The sequence below is a fragment of the Gekko japonicus genome, unplaced genomic scaffold (genome assembly GCF_001447785.1).
Source record: "Gekko japonicus isolate JY-2015 unplaced genomic scaffold, Gekko_japonicus_V1.1 scaffold1349, whole genome shotgun sequence".
Lineage (NCBI taxonomy): Eukaryota > Metazoa > Chordata > Lepidosauria > Squamata > Gekkonidae > Gekko > Gekko japonicus.
In genome coordinates this window covers 376,348-396,358 of record NW_015174314.1, presented here as the reverse complement: position 1 = coordinate 396,358, position 20,011 = coordinate 376,348, and the positions used below count along the sequence as shown (strand labels likewise).

The 20,011-nt window shown below is 48.6% G+C and overlaps 1 protein-coding gene across 1 annotated transcript in view; it reads right to left on the bottom strand.

Moving 5' to 3' along the window:
- DYM (dymeclin) overlaps window positions 1-20,011 on the bottom strand; it is a 294,566-nt gene that overhangs the window by 30,870 nt on the left and 243,685 nt on the right. Inside the window, exon 16 of the mRNA XM_015424156.1 lies at window positions 17,099-17,212. Within this exon, the coding sequence (XP_015279642.1) occupies window positions 17,099-17,212 (114 nt within the window). The remainder of the gene's footprint in view (window positions 1-17,098; window positions 17,213-20,011) is intronic.

Genomic DNA, 20,011 nt, shown 5'->3' with positions numbered 1-20,011 from the left:
TCTTCTTCTTCTTCTTCTTCTTCTTCTTCTTCTTCTTCTTCTTCTTCTTCTTCTTCTTCTTCTTCTTCTTCTTCTTCTTCTTCTTTTTGTAGCCACGCCCGCTGCCCCATGCCAGGATTCCAAAGGCGATCACAGCCTCAAAAGGGCTGGCCTACGTGGAAGGATACGAAGGACAGCTCCGCTCTCCTTCTACTTTGTTTCCTTCAAACAAAAATTATCGACCCCAGTCCAAGAGTGTGTACCCTTATTTTAGAATACTGCGCTTAGTCCATTCCTAACCCAACCTGTTACTCCCCATAGAATCATAGGGTGCGTTCAGACGGGGCATTTACAACAGTAAAGGTGCTGGTTGGAATCGGTGTACTTACCTGCGTTCACACGGCAAACCTCTGCCTTCCGTCCCTAACCGTTGCAAAGAGCTTTAAACCGTTGTATTCTGCCACTAGGTCCCCAAATGGTGGTATCCTGAGTGCAACGGTTGTAATCGCTTTGGCCCCCCCCCCGTCTGATCGCTCTCCACCATTGTAGAGCCACTTCCGTTCAGAAGCCCGAGGCTTCCGATTTTCGTCCGCCTTTTTTTTTTAGGTTGGCAATATGCGCTTGGGTGAAGCTTCGCCCCAGCGTTTGTTAAAAAGAAAAAGGAAAGGTCCTTAGTTTAAGGTTTTAGAGGAGTCCGGGACCTCAGGGAGGCCAGTTTGGGGACCTCAGGGAGGCCAGTTTGCTCTTTAAACTTTAAAGGTAAGTCCTCTCTTCAGGGCATGCTTTTCTGGACGGGGTGTTTTGCGCATGCGTGAAGATCGCCATTCTGTGGATGGCTGCCTATGCGCATGTGCAAACTGAGTTTAAAAAAAAAAAACCGCCGACGCCCGCTGCGTGTGAACGGGCATACAGCGATGGGCTCCGCAGACAAGAGGTAAGTGTGATCACGTTTCAGCCAGCATAAACTGCAACGGTCCCAACCGGTACAGTTTATGCCGGCTGAAACGCCCCCTCTGAACGCACTCTTAGAGTTGGAAGGGACTCCAGGGTCACCTAGTCCAACCCACTGCACAATGCAGGAAATTCACAAATACCTCCCCCTCCACACCCACAGAGACCCCTGCTCCATGCCCAGAATATGACCAACCCCCCCACCCCCAGGAACCCTGGCCAAACTGGCCTGGAGAACAATCCCTTCCTGACCCCAAAGTGGCGATCAGCATTTCCCTGGGCATGTCAGAAAGGGCCACGAGAACTAAGCACTGGGGCAACCCTTCCTGCCCTCCCTTCTCGTGATCTGCCTGAGTTCACAGAAGCCGCATTGCTGTCAGATGGCCATCTAGCCCAGGGGTGGCCAAACTTGCTTAACTTAAGAGCCACATAGAATAAACATCGGATGTTTGAGAGCCGCAAGACATGAACAAATATTACATATTTTTACTGGGAAATATGCAGATTTGCTTTTTACTAACTTTAATTGAGACTGCCAAAAATAATAACAAATGCGGTAAAAGCAGACACTGATAATGATATTTATTGGGCCAATGATAATTTGTTTGCTAACGATCTTTAGCTTCCCCAGCCGCCCTGCTGGGAGCCGCACAATATGCGCGAAAGAGCCGCATGCGGGCTCCCGAGCCACAGTTTGGCCACCCCTGATCTAGCTGTTCCGTTGAGGAATCATTCTATCAGGAAGTTCTTCCTATTCTTTAGCCGAAAACTCTTTTGATTTACTTTCAACCCGTTGGTTCTGGTCCGACCTTCTGGGGCAACAGAAAAAAACTCCGCGATATCCTCTATATGGCAGCCCTTCAAGTAAACTTCCCCGCAGTTAAAAGAGAGAGAGAGAGAGAGAGAGAGAGAGAGAGAGAGAGAGAGATATGTTTAGGTTGGTAAGCTGACAATTACCAGCCGAAACTGGTTAAGCTTTGAAAGATGTCCGCAAATGCAGGACCAAAGAAACTATTCCCACAGTCTGATGGGGTGAAACCTGCCAGAGCTGCTGCTTTCTCACGATGTTTAGGTTGGTAAGCTGACAATTACCAGCCGAAACTGGTTAAGCTTTGAAAGATGTCCGCAAATGCAGGACCAAAGAAACTATTCCCACAGTCTGATGGGGTGAAACCTGCCAGAGCTGCTGCTTTCTCACTGGGCCGGTGATCTCAGTCCTTTTACGGTTCTCAACACGGCTTCCTCCCCCCCACCCCCCACCACGTCAGAAAGAAAACTTGGAGCAAATAAGCCAGCTAATGAACTCTCGCCATTTCTGAAGCGAGCGAGCAAACCAGATTTCGTCAGTGAGGTTTGGCAACACGCAAAATCCTGCAACCAATTTCATTTCCTGATAAATGAACGGTCCGCTGGGGAAAGTCAGCCAGAGAGTTTCGGAACTGCAGAGGCCTCAGACATTACTGAAAGGCTCCTCGAAGGAGCCAGACTGTCTATTGCTTATCACTGCCGAGCCAAAGAGTAGCATGCAAAACACGGGAACTGCCAGACTCCATTTAGAGCTCTTACTGAAGAGCTGCACGATAGCATTTCGCCCACATGTGACAGCCCTTGCAAGACCCCGGGGTCAGCGGCAAATACACCTCCTGTAGGCTGCTGCCGTGAGCCACTGCGCTGGGAACATGTGGCTGTATATAGTGACACTTTTGCCCATTTTTGTTATCCATACATTGTAAAAGCAAGCCCCAAAAGCAGCTATGTGTAATAAGGGGAGCCGGATTTTGAAATAAAACCCCAAGAAATCAAAGTGTGAGGGGGGAAAAAATAGGTTCGCATTTTGACCAGGCATCAGTTTGAAGTGACTTGTAGCTAGACTCATGGCCCTGGCCTGGACAGCCCGGGCTAACCCGGTCTTATTGGATCTCGGAAGTTCCACAAGGAAAAGCTTGCAGTTTTCTGGACATCCTTGAATATACTGACTGTTTCTCCTTCCTCACGATGCCAAGTCCTGACTTTGACAGCTCAGGCTAGCCTGGTTTCAACAGATCTCAGAAGCTAAGCAGGGTCAGCCCTGGTTAATAGAGCAGGACGAGGAGGAGGAGGAGGAGAAGGAAGAAGAGGAGGAGGAGGAGAAGAAGAAGAAGAAGAGGAGGAGGAGATTGGATTTATATCCCGCCCTTCACTTGGAGTCTCAGAGCGGCTAACAAACTCCTTTCCCTTCCCCTCCCCACAACAGACACTCTGTGAGGTGGGGGGGGCTGAGAGAGCTCTTTCCAGAACTGCCCTTTCAAGGACAGCTTTGACAGAACTATGCCTTGCCCAAGGTCATCCACCAGCTGCAAGTGGAGGAGTGGGGAATCAAAACCGGTTCTCTCAGATTAGAGCCCGCGCGCTTAACCACTACACCAAACTGGCTCTCATAGAATCACACAATCATAGAGTCTGAAGGGACCTCCAGGGTCATCTAGTCCAACCCCCTGCACAATGCAAGAAATTCACAAATACCTCCCTCCCCCACTCGCAGTGACCGCTGTTCCACAGCCAGAAGATGACCAAAAAACCCTCCAGGATGTCCAGCCAAATTGGCCTGGAGGAAAACTGCTTCCTGACCAATGCTCCCTCTAAGCTGTGGAGTCTTGTGAGCAAAAATTCTACTTTGTGAGCTGCTGGCATTAAAGTTTTGAGCGAGTGATTTGGCTACTGCATAAATTACTTTGCTCTGGAGCAGTCCTTCCTGAGCTAAGAAAAAAATGTGTGAGCTGGAGGTTAAAAAACTGTGAGCTAGCTCACACTAACTCAGCTTAGAGGGAACACTGTTCAGCATCTCCCTGGGCGTGTAAGAAAGGGCCATGAGAACTAAGCACTGGTTCATCCCTTCTTGCCTTCCCTCTCGTGATCTGCCCAAGTTCACAGAATCAGCATCGCTGTCAGATGGCCATCTACCCTTTAGTACTTAGATGGGAGACCACCAAGGAAGTCCAGGTTTGTTACTGGAAAGGCAGGCAAGGACAAAACTATACCTCTGTTCATCTCTCGCCTTGAAAACCCTACAGGGTCACCGTTAAGTCAGTTGCAACCTGATGGCACTTCCCACCACCAGACTGCTTGAATGAAAAATACTCCCAAATCCTCAGCTTCAAATAAAGTGATCAATTGTACACAGCAATGTGGACAGTAAGTGTAAATTCTTCAACACGTAACAACCAGTGTTCCCTCTCAGCTGAGTCAGTGTGAGCTAGCTCACAGCTTTTTAGCCTCCGGCTCACACATTTTTGTCTTCGCTCAGGAAGGAGGGCTCCAGAGCAAACTCATTTATGCTGTAGCCAAATCGCCCGCTCACAACTTGCATGCCAGCAGCTCACAAAGTAGAATTTTTGCTCCCAAGACTCCATAGCTTAGAGGGAGTACTGGTAACAAGTTGGACTGTGTCTTTTGAACCCCCTTCCCCCTGTACCAAAATATGAACTTTCCCAAAAACAGAGATACAGCCATACAGAAAAAAGGATTAAAAAAAAAAGTCTGATAAACCTTCAAGGGGAGAAGATAAAAGGAAAACAAATAAATCCTATAACTCCAGCCCTTTGTTACACAAAATGAGCTGAGCTTTGCGGGTTCCGTTATCAGCTTAGACTCTGACTGATTTGCTACACCTTCACGGGAGGGTGCGAGAGATGTTCTGCGTCCTCCTAGCATAGGAAAAAAAACCCAACGCACCACTTAAAAGCATATCAGGTCAAAACTCTATGCATATTAAACATCAAGCATTTCAACCTGTTTACCCCTGTGTCTACAACTATTCTGCCTACTACACGATAAATAAAGTCAGAGAAATATAGTAAAGGTAAAGGTTTCCCTTGTTCGAAAGCCAGTCGAATCCGACTCTAGGGTTGTGGTGCTCATCTCCCTTTCCAAGCCAAAGAGCCAGCGCTGCCCAAAGACATTTCCGTGGTCATGTGGCCGACATGACTAGACGCCGAGGCGCACGGAATGCTGTTATCTTCCCACCAAAGTGGTACCCAGGGCTGTTTTTGGGCAGGAACGCACAGGAATGGAGTTCCGGCTGGCTTCAGAGTTGGCCACGCCCACTACAGCCAAAATCTCTACGTGCGTGGCTACAGAGGGAAGGCCTGGACAGTGACACACACACCCCGGCGACTCTGAGGTGGGTGAGCCAGGGGGCCCCCTGGAAGGATCGGGGAGGCTTTTAAATGCCTCCCCATGCCTTCCCCGGCCTGTCCAAGAGCCGGCTTGCCCGGGCTCCCCACAGCCGTGGGGCGCCCAGGCAAGCCAAGGGAAGGCATGGGGTGTGGCCTAATATGCTAATGAGTTCCTGCTGGGCTTTTTCTACAAAAAAGCCCTGGTGGTACCTATTTATCTACTTGCAGTGTCTTGCTTTTGAACTGCTAGGTTGGCAGGAGCTGGGACCAGAGATGGGAGCTCACTCCGTCACGTGGCACACAGGTCTTCAGCCTCTTAACCACTTGAGCCACCACATATGGTGGTGTAATGATTTCAGATGCACAGCCATGTTGCTCTGCAGCAGACGGGCGAGATTTGTAATGCGCTGATAACTCGACTGCTACCTGTTTCTGAAATCAGTTCTTCCTTTCCTAATTTATCCTCACAACAGCCCTGTGAGGTTAAGTTAGGCTAAGAGAGAATGATTGGGCCAGGTAGGGTGGGGATTTGAAGACAATCTTCCAGATCCTATCTCCAGTACTCTAACCACTAGCCACACTGCCCGCAGTCATATGACCAGTTATGATATTAGGAAGAACTTCCTGACAGGTAGAGCAGTTCCTCAGCAGAACAGGCTTCCTCGGGAGGTGGTGGGCTCTCCTTCTTGGGAGGTTTGGAAACAGAGGCTAGATGGCCATCTGACAGCAATGCTGTTTCTGTGAACTTGGGCAGATCCTGAGAGGGAGGGCAGGAAGGGTTGCCTCGGTGCTTAGTTCTTGTGGCCCTTTCTTTTGTGCCCAGGGAAATGCTGATCACCACTTTGGGGTCAGGAAGCAATTTTTCTCCAGGCCAGTTTGGCCAGGGATCCTGGAGGTTTCTTGTCATCTTCTGGGCATGGAACAGCAGTCACTGTGGGTGTGGAGGGAGAGGTATTTGTGGATTTCCTGCCTTGTGCAGGGGGTTGGACTAGATGACCCTGAAGGTCCCTTCCAACTCTATGATTCTATGATCTATGACTCATATCTCAAGCATGCAGCTCACAGTGAGGGGGATGTCATTTACACAGTGCCAAGAAAGCACACGGAGCTTTACAAAGCCCTGCCCCGAGGACCCTACAACTTAATGTAACTGTGGAACAAAAATCGACCCACCCTGATCCCGCTTGCAGGGAGGGCAGGATATAAATCGACATAGTAAATAATTAAATAAAAATGTGAGGATTTGCATGACGACCATGGCCCACCTAGCTTTGCCACTTGGTTTGTTGCTAGTGGGCAGGACAGATGCATCAGCGGCCATATCAGACCTGTGACGTTTTGAGATCTGGCAGCAAAAGGTGTGCTTTGTCTAAACATGGGGATTGCCCTTTAAGCTCTCAGAGCCCGCGAGACAATGAAAGACCAATGTCCCCTCTTCAGTCCTTCTGAAAGCCGTGGATGCTGGTGGCGATCCCGACACCCTGTCGCTTTAAAACAATATGTAAGTTTTAAAAGGCATCCTCTTAGTCAGAACTTCTGCCTGAAACGTTGAGGAATTCCTGTCAGAACCATGTAGAGCCTCACTCCCTGACAGTTTGTCCTGGGGCAGCCGTTTTGTGCAAGGTTGCCATCTTCCAGGTGATACCTGGAGATCCCCTGGAATTACAACTGGTCTGCAGGTGACAGAGGTCAGTTCCCCCAGAGAAAATGGCTCCTTTGGAAGGCGGATCCTATGGAATTATACCCCGCTGAGTTCCCTCCCCTCCCCAAGCCCCGCTCCCTGAGACTCCGCCTCCAAAATCTCCAGGAATTTCCCAACCCGGAGCTGGCAACCCTACTTTTGTGGCTGGCTGTGCCTCTCGTGGCTGAAATTTTGTGGCTGTGCCCACTACCCTGTGTCAGGATTCCAAAGGTGCCTGCAGGCTCAGAAGCGTTGGGGACCCCTGATTTACATCTGTCCTCCAAGAAAAACCGAGAGCCTTGTGGGACTGTAATGTCTACAGTGCCCTAAATGTTTGTGGACCACAGCTCACTTGGTCAGATGTGACAAAAGCCTCCCTCCTCCGCCTGCCCCTTTAATTTGCTAATTTGGAAGAAGAAGAAGAGGAGGAGGAGGAGGTGGAGGAGGAAGAGGAGATTGGATTTATACCCTGCCCTTCACTCGGAGTCTCAGAGCGGTTTACAAACTCCTTTCCCTCCCTCTCCCCACAACAGACACCCTGTAAGGTAGGTGGGGCTGAGAGAGCTCTTTCAAGAACTGCCCTTTCAAGGTCAGCTCTTGTCAGAACTATGGCTTGCCCAAGGTCATCCAGCAGCTGCAAGTGGAGTAGTGGGGAATCAAACCTGGTTCTCCCAGATTAGAGTCCACACACTTAACCACTTCACCAAACTGTATGGTAACAACAGACATTTTGGGTTTTCTGCTGTAACAGACTAACACAGTTATTCCTCTGGAATCTATCCTGTGGTGCCCCCGAACCCCCACCGACCCCCTGCTAAAAACTTTTAGCTGTATATAGATCTTCCTTCTCGAGGGAGAGATAACCCCTCCTTAAAAATCAAACCCATGCTTCCTGTCAACCGAAGCCGTGGCCTAGAACCATTACAGATTTAAAATGCTATAGAAACATAGACCTGGAAGGGACCCCAATGGTCATCTAGGCCAACCCCCTGTAAAATGCAGGAAATTCACTTCTACCTTCCCCACACTCCCCCAGTGAACCTTGCTCTATGCCCAGAGATACCCCCCCCCCCAAACCCTCCAGGATCCCTGGGCTAATCTGGCCTGGAGGAAAATTCCTTCCTGACCTCAAAGTGCTGATCGGCATTACCCTGGAATATGGAACAACTCCTTGCATTCTTGGAAGCAGGACAGGAACATGAATGAAAATCTATTTACCCTTGGTCTACAAAGCGGCGGGGGGGGGGGGGGGGGGGGGGATGGACAAGAACATTTTATGGAAGGCTCCTTATAAGTTGGAATGCCTGGTAATTATATTCTGTCGGAGAACTCCGTGGCCGGCTTACAGTAAAAAGGGGGGAGGGGAGCCGCCCTGATCTTACATGGCCAGGCGTTTCAATGGCAGAAATTCAAGAGAGAGTCTTGCTAATGCACATTTGATGGTGGAAGTGGTGTTTATATTCCTTTTTGGTGGGGGAGCCGGGATGTGTGTGTGCCAGAAAAGCATTAGGGCATTTTATAGCTTTAATGCCAGAATGACAGGTTTAAAATGAAATGGCTGTTTTCTTTCTTGCGTGGGTCAGCGGTGCTGGTAAGTTGCCTTCCTTTTCCTCCTCTGAGAGGGGTCCACCCCCCCCCAACTTCTCCCTCCCATAAAGATGAATTCCCTCCTCCGGGCCTTGAACCAAAGGCAGGTAAGGCCCAGATGCTTACTTAAGAGTCAGGACGGCTGACTGACAGCTGCAATATAACAGCGAACCTCAGGGGCTTGGATTCTCATGTTTGGTCTTATTTTTAAAATGAATTTCCGGGAACCCAACTAGGGATTCCCCTTCTCTCCCAAAGAAGTCTATACCGATAGTTATTAAAACATGCACTGTAAGACTTTTTTTGAGACCCAGACGATACCCGGGGAGAGATGGAGTGTACATCCTCGGTTTCAGATTCTCTAAGTACGGTTTCCAGTTGCAACACGAACAAGGTCTCTTTGGGAGAGTTCACACAGAGGCTGTGGATGCCATGATAAACACCACGGGCGGTTATAGCAGGACCTCCTTTAACCGACGACATACTTTTAATGTAACTAGGGCCTCGTGCGGAAAAAAGGGCTTCTCTTTGTAACACCAAAATAAACCAAGTGCTTGGAACGGACGGCAGTTTCAAAATTCTTCTCGGAGGTTTTCTGGAGAGAGTACTTTTCGCGGATGTGTCGGTGGCATTTTAACGTTTCAGCAAGTCAAAACACAACACTGCTCCTGGTTTTTTTGGTGTGAATGTTCTATAACGACTTGCCAAAATAAGTCTTTTAGAAACGCCTAGGTTTCGTCAAAGTGTACTGAGAAATGGCGTGTACTCTGTACCATCAAATAAATAGATATGAAAATGTGAAGCTACCAGCTGAGTCAGACCTCCTCCGTCCATCCAGCCTTGTATTCTCTACCCAGACTGGCAGCAGCTTTCCCGAGTTTCAAATTTTTAAACTGGAAATGCCAGGGACTGAACCTGGAACCTTTCTCCACTGAGAAACCACTAAGTTCTGGGATCCCCCCCCCGGGAGGGGGGCTAGAAATAAAATCTGAACTCAGGCTATGATTCTAGAGATATCACATGTACTGTACTCCATTAACCCAGGAACAACATAAGGTACACTCTCAAATACCTGCTTTGCTTTTAAGTAATTCTTTGGCTAATCCCCCCTCCCCCCACATCACTTTTAGAGGCATCAGAACCATGCACGGAGGTTACAGGGAAACACGCAAGAAAATTCTACGGCATATATGTGTGTGTGTGTGTGTGTGTGTGTGTGTGTGTGTGTGTGTGTGAGAAACAGGATGAGGAAAGATGGGGAAGGGGTCAGGGAAGAAAGAACAAGGAAGAGCTGTGGGCGGGGCGGTGGTGGAGACCAGATTTGAGCATGAAAAACTATGCTGTCTGGTTTCTGAATCTACACCCTATTACCCATTCGCTGAGGTCATTGAAATGTATTTATTTATTAGATTTGTATCCCACCCTCCCAGCCAAGGCAGGCTCAGGGCGGCTTACAGACAGTTTGTTAAAACAACTAAAACACAGAATTCAATAAAAATGCGACAGTATAGTAATGAAACATCTCATAAAGTGCGAGTACATTCACAGGTGATGGCGGCATTCACAGCCTCCCAGGTAATCAGGTGCCACCGTCGTCTGGGTTTTTTGTCAGGCTATTGATCACAATATTTAAATTGGTGTTGGTATTAGGGCCAGGGCCTCAATGTTGGAAGGGGTGGCTCCCTAATCAAAGGACTGGTGGAAGAGCTCCGTTTTACAGGCCCTGTGGAACTGTAAAAGGTCCCAGTGGGCCCCGATGTCATCCGGGAGCTCATTCCACCAGTACGGGGCTGCCACTGAGAAGGCCCTGGCCCTCGTCATAGCTAGCCTGGCTTCTTTAGCGTCAAATCGCTTTTAGTTTTTTTAAAAGGGCAGTGGAAATTCTCAGGACTACAGTAACGACAGGTTCACACAACCCAAGTTATCTAGTGGCGACTATTAACTTCACTGTGTGGGGTCTGGGCCAAGAGGATAAGGTGTTGGTAAGAGCTAGTTCGGCTCCGTATATTCCAGTTCAGCAGGCAGGACTACCCACCGGTGAACTTTCCAACTGTGCCGCTAATCCAAATCCAAATCTCAAAGAGCTGCACTTCTCCGATGCCAGCGGGAATCTCTTTCTCTTTTAGTTTGTCCGAGATTCAGGATACAGAAGCCCACACAAATATCAGAGATGAACCGGTGGTGGAAAGTGGTGTGAAGTTGCAGCTGACTTACAGCTACCCAGTAGCTGTTTTCGAGGCAAGAGACAGACAGAGGTGGTTTGCCATTGCCTGCCTCTGTGTCGCAACCCCTGCTGGGCCTCCTGAGGGCACCTGGTATTTCTGGCCACTGTGTGACACAGAGTGTTGGACTGGATGGGCCACTGGCCTGATCCAGCACTGGCTTCTCTTATGTTCTCTTATGTTAACCCTGAAGTTCCTTGGTGGTCTCCCATCCAAGTAGCAGCCAGGGCCAACCCTGCTTAGTTTCCGAGATCTGATGAGACTTGGGGTAGCCTGGGCCCATCCAGGTTGCTGCCAGAGACGAACTGGGGCACGATAGAGGCTACACTTTCCACCAAAGAGTCTCTGGGGCCCCCTATGGAGAATTTCCAGGTGGTCTCTCTTCCAAGTACTGTCCCAGTCCCACTTATCTCAGAGGTGAAGTTACCCCAGCCTCTTTTAGATCCTTCAAGAAGAACCCATGCATCATACTAACGTACTGCAGAATTGCGGACAGCACACTCCGCTTCTCTTAATTAGGCTTATACCCCAGGCCCTGGCTCTGAGGTTGATACTCCGGCATTCTCAGCTCAACTTTACAGCCGTCCGGTGTTTCATTGGCAAGGTGCATAGTAAACCTGTAGCCTGCTGGAGACCTGAAGGGCAGCCACTGGGGAGGAACAACTCTTGACGGTTTGATTTATGACACCCGTTTCTCTGCTAGCTTTCTGAGGTTTTCCTTCCCGAGTCGGTCGTGTATCCAAATGGATGTGTTGTTGTTTCTCTACAGATTGTAGGAAAGGGATCCTCAATGGAGTGCCCTTGGTTCCCATGCAATGCTCCCTCTAAGCTGTGGAGTCTTGTGAGCAAAAATTCTACTTTGTGACCTGCTGGCCTTAAAGTTGTGAGCGAGTGATTTGACTACTGCATAAATCAGTTTGCTCTGGAGCCCTCCTTCCTGAGCTAAGACAAAAAATGTGTGAGCCGGAGGCTAAAGAACTGTGAGCTAAGAACATAGGAGACGCCAATGTTGGATCAGGCCAAAGGCCCATCCAGTCCAACACTCTATCACACAGTGGCCAGAAATACCAGGGGCCACCAGGAGCTAGCTCACATTAACTCAGCTTAGAGGGAACACTGGTCCCATGGCACCCGCTGACACCTTTCCTGGCTCCCAGTGCAGTACCGGGTCAGGTTCAAGGTCTTGGTACTGACCTTTAAGGCCTTGAGAGGTCTGGGACCGCCTCCTCTGGTACGTGCCCCGAAGAGCTTTATGCTCTTGCTGAGAACAACGTATTGGCAGTGTTCCCTCGAAGGTGAGTTAGCATGAGCTAGCTCAGTTTTTTAGCCTCCAATCCACACATTTTTGTCTTAGCTCAGGAAGGAGGGCTCCAGAGCAAACGAATTTATGCAGCAGTGAAATCGCTCGCTCACAGCATTAATGCCAGTAGCTCACAAAGTAGGATTTTTGCTCACAAGACTCCACAGCTTAGAGGGAGCATCAATTATTTGTGATCCCCGGCCCGAAAGACATCCGGCTGTCCTCGACCAGAGCCGGGGCTTCTACCTGGTGGAACTCTCTGCCAAATAACCTGATGTAGTTCCACAGGGCCTGCAAGGCAGAGATGTTTTGCCAGGCTTTGGGCTGAGGGCAGCAATGGGCACCATCTCGGCTGGCATCCCCCACCCTTTTTCGTGCCTTCTCCCCACCTCTACCACGAGGAGATGACGCTGTCTGAAACCCAATGTATTAGTGCCATTTGAAAAACGGTTTTTACGATATGTATTTTTATTATGGTACGTATTTCTATTGTTGTTCACCGTTCAGAGCCCTGAGTACTCAGGGACTGGGCGATTCACAAATCCAAATGATAAATAAATAAATGAAATGTTACTTTGGCAGCAGCTGCCACCACAGCACCAGGATCTTCACTATGTGACTGAAAGGAAGCCGCAGCAGTCATCTCTGTGGCGCCCATTTTGTGGCCGCGCCCACCACGCTGTGTTGGCCCCGAGCTCAAAAAGGTTGGGGACCCTTGTTGTAGGATAACTCTTGGGGTCAAGATGCTGCTAAGTTCTAGATGACAATGCTGCCTCAGTTTCCCACTCCCTCTCTCTAGCTCGCTTCATCAGAGACCCTCTTTCTCGTGAAACAGTTGCGTACTTTGAAACCATCTGACAGGGAAACGAGTTGTTTAAACAACCTCACTTGGACTGCTGTAAATCAAGAGGATGGTGGAGGGGCCATGGCTCAGAAGAGGAGAAGAAGAAGAAGAAGAAGAAGAAGAAGAAGAAGAAGAAGAAGAAGAAGAAGAAGAAGAAGAAGAAGAAGAAGAAGAAGAAGAAGAAGAAGAAGAAGAGAGACTGGATTTATACCTCGCCCTTCATTACCCAAAGGAGTCTCAGAGCGGCTTACAAACTCCTTTCCCTTCCCCTCCCCACAACAGGCACCCTGTGAAGTAGGTGGGGCTGAGAGAGAGCTCTTGAGAACTGCCATTGAAAGAACAGCTCTGAAAGAACTTATGACTGAACCAAAGTCACGTCAGCAGCTGCATGTGGAGGAGTGGGGGAATCAAACCCGGTTCTCCCAGATTAGAGTCCACGCTCTTAACCACTACGCCAAACTGGATCTCCACAACTGATCTTAGCCAAAAGGCTGAGAACTGATAGAACAGTGGTAGAACATCTGCTTGGCATGCAGAGAGTTTGAAGTTCAATTCCTGGCATCTCCAGTTAAAAGCACCACACAGTGAGAGCGATCAGACGGCGCGTACAGCGATTACAACCATTGTACTCAGGATACCACCACTTGGGGACCTAGTGGCACAATACAACGGTTTAAAGGGCTTTGCAACGGTTAGGGACGGAAGGCAGATGTTCTATGTGTGAACGCTGGTAAGTACACCGATTGCAACCGGCACCTATACTGTTGCAAACGCCGCGTCTGAACGCATCCAATGGGTGATGGGAAAGACCTCAGCCCAAGACCCCAGAGAGCTGCTGGCAGTCTGATCAGACAATACTGATTAGATCAAGGGTCTGATTCAGTAGAAGGCAGATTGGTGAGTTTACCGTGACATGCAAAGGAATGGGCTGATAATGATTTCACTCCCCCCCCCCAACCCCCCAACTTTGGCTGCATGTTTTAATAGCCACCCTTAGTATTCTGCTGAGCGGAACAAGTTTCAGTAAATGCCAGATACTTCATACCATGCTGGCAAAGGACGGCATAAGAAAAAGCTGGCAAGCATGTGGGAGATGCACAAAAGGAGAAAAGGAAACCGTAAAAAGCAAGCGGCCCACTGCGAAATAAAAAAAGGGGAAATTCAACAGAGGAAAACCATTTGTAAAATAAATGTTTTCTCTTCCAATGGCTTAACCAGCGGGAAGTTTCTTTCAAAAGCGTTTAAATGTGATCTCTTAAACGCTGCTCATTCTCTATGAACTCTAATGTCAACTTTCAGTTAATAGCGCCTGGCGTTCAGAACAGGTTTTCCCACTTAACTGCAAAAGGAAAAAAAAAATAAAAATAAAAATAATAATAAAATAAAATACAGCAGCTATCTTTCTGGCTAAGTTCCCTGAAAAACCTGAGATAACTCCCAGACTCCAGACACCGGTCTTAGAGGCTCTTAATCCTCAGAGTACAGATAATTTCACCCAAAGGAAGAAAAAGACTGAGCATTGGAAAGGGGGTGGGGGAGAGACACCGAAGCCAATTTTCCCTTATCGCTCTGATCTTTAAATTGCTCTTAATAATCTTCTTTTGCAATAAAACAGGGAGCCTGCGGTGCGGCCTCTTGTCTGCGAGGGAGACGGGTCTGTCTGTCAGAGCTGCGGCTTTCAGCCCGGAACCCAGGCGCATGAGCCTCCTTTATCTCCTCCCGCATGGGTGACGGGGAGAAATCCAAGAGCTGGCTATTTCAGCGCCTGCCTCTTTTATCTCTGGGCTTCTGCTGGAATCTGCTAAGGAGACTAATTACCCAGTTTGGACTTTCCCCTGCCTGACACACAGCTTTAGGGCCACTTTAAAGCGATGGCTAATTGTCTCGTGCTTATCTGGGACAGCAGTCAGGTAAAGATGCTCAGGGAGTTTCCAGTTCTCAGGGAATTGTCTGACAGACGTGTTCGCCCTCACCCGGGCGCGCCTAGGCCTATCTCGACTTGAGGGTCGTTTTTGGTGCAGTCCCTCCACCCCGTCAGACAGTACGCAATGGTTTCACTAGATCAAAACCAACATTCACCCACTAGTCTCGTATCTCATTTTCCACTATGTAACCTGGGGGATTGAGTTCTTAGTGATATGCCACTGACGCTCATTGGGAAAGCAAGCAAACGTCTGGCAGATGTCTTTGGTTACATGCACAGTATAAACACTCTTCTCAATTATCAAAACAGCAGCAAGTCCTTGTTATCTGAATTCACAGTGTGTTCCTGAGAAGGATGCTTCGCCACGTAAATAAGGGCTTTTGCTTCTGTGGATTGCCTGGTTTCCCAAAGTGCCAACAGCTGAAGGACTCAGAGCTGATTCTGACATCATGTTATGTAGTCATGGGACTGGAGTTTGACGTGATCTCTGCATATACACGCAAGGAAATATACTGATATACTGGCTCTCCACTTAACCTTCCAGACACGGGTCAGTGACCATCGTTCTAAGTTCCTGTTGGGGGTCTGGTCTTGGAGCTGTTCCCAAGGATGTTAAATGAATGACCAACTCCTAAAAGATCACCATTATATTAAAAAAAAGGCAACTGGATTTCTCACCTACTTTGAGACTTTTTCTGAGAGATGTGAAGCAGAAGAAGGCAAATTTGACATGAGCTCAAGTATACTAATTGCAAATACACAAGTTCCATGCGCAAAAGTAGAGCACAGAAAGTTAGGGGTGGAGTCCTCCAGACAACAGAGATCGGTTCTCCCGGAGAAAATGGCTGCTCTGGAGGGCAGACTCTACGGCATTATAGTCCCAACCCCACCTTTCCCAGGCTCCGCCCCCAAATCTCCAGAAATTTCCCAACCTAGAGTTGGCAACCCTATGCAAAGTTGCCTTTAGTCGAGGCAGAGGGCATCCACTTGATTAGGCCTTCTCTCCCCAGGTGACTGTCAGGTCCTGGAAGCCAGACTGGGAACACATTATCTGCTGTTGAGGCGCGTTGTTGTTTAATGCAGATGTTTTAATGATATAAGGATGACGATTTTATGGATTTTAGACTGAGTATTGTAATATGTTTTTAATATTGTAAATCTGCATTAACTGCAGATATGTATATGTTGTTACCCACCCTGAGCCTACAATGTGGGGAGGGCGGGCTATAAGTCTAATGAAATAAACAAACAAACAAACAAGTTCCACCAGCCCAAAGCAATGGAAAGCAGATATATGAGACCAGTGCAACAGAAAACAGGCCAGACCTCTGAGACTGCGCGTGGGTCAAGGAGGGACGATGCCCCTTCTCTCTTCATCAGACTCTGCTTTAACCACACTTAAGATAAGTTGCAAAAATGTTCACTGTAGTAATTTCTGTAGAAAATTCTATTATCGTTCGCACGCTAACGAATACTGTGCAATGAACAATTTGTTTCACAATATTTGCTCTATCTGAGCATGTAGCAATCCCAATTATTATCAATCACCACTTATCAATCACATTGTGAAGACCTTGGGTTCCGTTATTAGAGAGTCAACATGGAATGTTTCCTTCAGGAGTTGGTAAGTGGTGATGGATAAGAATTGGGATTGCTACACGCTCAGATAGGGCAAATATTGTGAAATGAATTGTTCACTGTGCAGTATTCGTTAGCGTGTGAGCGATAATAGAAGAGAATTTTCTACAGAAATTACTACAGTGAACATTTTTGCAACTTATCTGTATCGACTCTTTGTTGTTTTTGTCACGGATGTTGTTTTTGGAGTTCCCCTTCCTCCCGTGATCTCTCATTTTTGGCTTCTATTTAACCACACTTAAAGCAGATGTAGTTAAGGGTAACCATGTCCCACGATCAGCCGGGTGAAACTGTCACTGTTGTTTACAGTGGCACGGTTTGGATGAGACTTCCCCTTACCCGCATTTGGTGGGGAAGAAGACTGCACCTCTCCCCCCATGACCACACCTGTTCTGCCACCAAATATCCACGAGTGGACGTAACGTTTGATATAGCTATGCAGATAAACCCCAGTGTGTGTCCGTCTTGAAGGGCAAAATCAATATGGCAGATTGGAACGGTGGAATTCTGGGCCCGGGCGAGCCGGATTCAACTTGTGAATGTGACAACCTTGCATAGATGCCTGGTGGCCTTGGGAGGCTGGACAGGCATACCTGGTGTGCAAGCGTACCTGATGGATGTTTCCACAATGCAGCACAGAGAGCACTCAGGGATTCTCCCATCCAAGGTGGGTCATGGAGGCAGATATACATGGAAGTGTATAGTTTAAACATATGCAATAACATCCTCCCCCCCCCCTTTTTAAAAAACGGATAAGTTATCTTTGAAGTTGCTACTTTGCAGAACAACATCTTCGGAGTGGCTTTGCCAGTACTTACTCTGAGCCTGTCTCTGGGAAGGGCGACAGCGCCTTGCTTGATGATTTCCAGAACGCGCTCCACTGACAACTCGGCCCCGGCTTGCTCAATGCGTGAGCTAAAGAAGCTGATCACCTGAAGAGAGATATAAACGAGTACAAGCATGGTTTAATTGAGCAATGTCAGGATCTCTGTCTGATGCATGGTGTTGTCCAAGTCACTGGTGCCTTGAAAGCTGCCTAAGTGGACTAAGGAAGTGATTTACATTAGGGGTGCCCAACCTTTTTGAGCCTGCGGGCACACCTGGAACTCTGACATGGCATTATGGGCGCAGCCACAAAATGGCTGCCACCAACCTCCAATAGTCAATAAGACTGTTTTACACAGAGAGTGATTAAAATTAAATTAAAATTTGCTGCCAGAGGATGTCGTGATGGCCACAGGAATAAACAGCTTTCAAAGCAGATGGGATGGATTCATGGAGGGTAAGTCTATCAGTGGCTACCAATGTTCCCTCTAAGCTGTGGAGTCTTGTGAGCAAAAATTCTTTTTTGTGAGCTACTAGAATTAAAGTTGTGAGCGAGCGATTTGGCTACTGCATATATTAGTTTGCTGTGGAGCCATCCTTCCTGAGCTAAGACAAAAATATGTGAGCTGGAGGCTAAAAAACTGTGAGCTAGCTCACACTAACTCAGCTTAGAGGGAACACTGGTGGCTACTAGTCGTGGTGGCTGAAGGGAACCTCCACATTCAGAGGCACTAATCCCCTGAATCCCAGAGCCAGGAGGCAACATCAGGGGAAGGCCTCGGCCTCCATGCCCTGTTGTTGGCCCTTCAAGCATCATGGTGTATTTGTGCACCTTCCGGGGTTCCCCCGGCTTTTCTCTGATCTTTCTCAGACCTGTTTTGCTCCAAAGTTTTGGGAAAGACTACAGTAAAGCCTCAATGGCTGCTCTGTGCATGCGAAAATTCAGACTTTCCCATCCGAATGGCAGCAATTATACCTGACGCTGTCTCCTTGGGAGCCGTTTCCTCCCCCTGCCACTGGGGGGAAGCTTTTATTATTTTTAAAAATAGCACTGGAATCTTGCAATATCAATATACCGTTGTAACTACAGTTGCCAGAACCCTCCTGGCAATTGGTGGGGGTGGGTGGGGGTGACTTACCAGGAACAGCAGGGAGGCCCATCTGATGTGCAGCAACCAGGGCTATTTTGGGGCAGGAACGCACAGGAACGGAGTTCCGGCTGGCTCCCAAGTTGGCCACACCCAACTTATTAGGATTGGCTACATTAGGGGTGTGTGGCCTAGCATGCAAAGGAGTTCCTGTTACAAAAAAGCCCTGGGTTTGTTTTGACCACAAACAAGGTACACAGAATAAGAAGCAAAAGGTGGGTGTGGCTGGATAACCACACTTCTGGTAACACGGGGGTGTGGCCTAATGTGCTAATGAGCTGTGCTGTCAGGGATGTGGCCTAATATGCTAATGAGTTTTTGCTGTTGGGTGTGGCCTATTATGCTAATGAGTTCCTGCTGGGCTTTTTCTACAAAAAGAGCCCTGGCAGCAACATGTCTAGGTCAATGGCCATGTGACCTGGAAGTGACATCAACAGTATTTGGACAAGAGCTCTATGGTAAATTTGGCTTTTACTACAGAGTTTTCGCCCAAATATTAGAGCATCGCCCCGACAACCTGGATGTGATGATGTCACTTCCAGGTCATGTGGGCAGTGACTTAGACACAGGGTTGCCAGACCCCCTGGTTTGGCAGGGGTCCCCCGCTTTTTGGGGGCTTCTGCCCGCCGGTGGCCAGCTGGCCACCGGCAGGGGAAAGCCCCGCCCCCAAGCCCCAACACCATCCGCCGCCCCTCTCCCTTCTTTCTTGAGAGAGAGGAGGGAGAGGGTGGCTGTGGTCAGGCACGCAGGGAAATGCCGGCTCCCTGCAGTTAATGGGGCCCCTTTAACCGCAGGGAGCCGGCACCCCTGTCGGGTGGGTGGGGGACATCCCCAACGTGACATCATCACGTCAGGGATGCCCCGCCCCCTCCAGGAACCCCCCCCCCAAAGTTCCCCGCTTGGGGGGGGGAGACGATAGGACTTGGCAACCCTACTTAGACATGTTGCTGCATCTCCCTTTTTTCTGGGGTAAGTTCCCCCCTAATGGTCAGCTGATTGGCGGCAGGAATGTGGGGCCTGGCAGTGGGGGGACCCCTGCTCCCACTGGAGATACCAAGGAATGAACCTGAGATCTTCTGCCTGCCAAGCAGATGCTCTACCGCTGAGCCACAGCCCGCCCCCTATTGCCTGGGTAGACCAGCCCTCTTGAAAAATTCATTTTTTCCCAAAGTTTGTGGGAAACCAGGAGACTGAGAGCCTTCCTGACCAGCTCTAGAAACATTTCCAACAATATGGTTCTGGGAAACATGCATACAGTCTTGAGAAATTGGGGCGACCTATCAATAAAGAGAAGTAACACTTAAGTTACGGAAGTATGCATTATTATCGTTGTCATTTACACTACACCCTTCTCACTAGGACTCAAGGCGGATTACAAGTACGATTTAAAAAAAACAACACCACCTTTCAGTCAATCAGCAAGCAGATTACAAGACCCCGGCATCTTCAGAAGGCTCTGCTCAGATAAATCGAAGCTCTAGCAGCACAGAGGGAGAGGAGGTCCTGCAGGTACGAGGATGCAGTGACTTCAAGGGCTTCGTAGGCAATCGCTAGAACCTTTGATAATCGGCATCAAGGACCGGGAAGTAGTTTACTGCATTGTACTAAGGTGCCAGGGATGCCTTTGTACTCCCAGAGCTAGACACCCAACTGGAGCCGTTAAGCCTAATTAGGCCCTTACAACTCTTGCAGCTATTAGTAAAACAAAAGACAAGCTGATGGTTTGATTACTCTGGGGATTCAAATGAGACCCGGGGT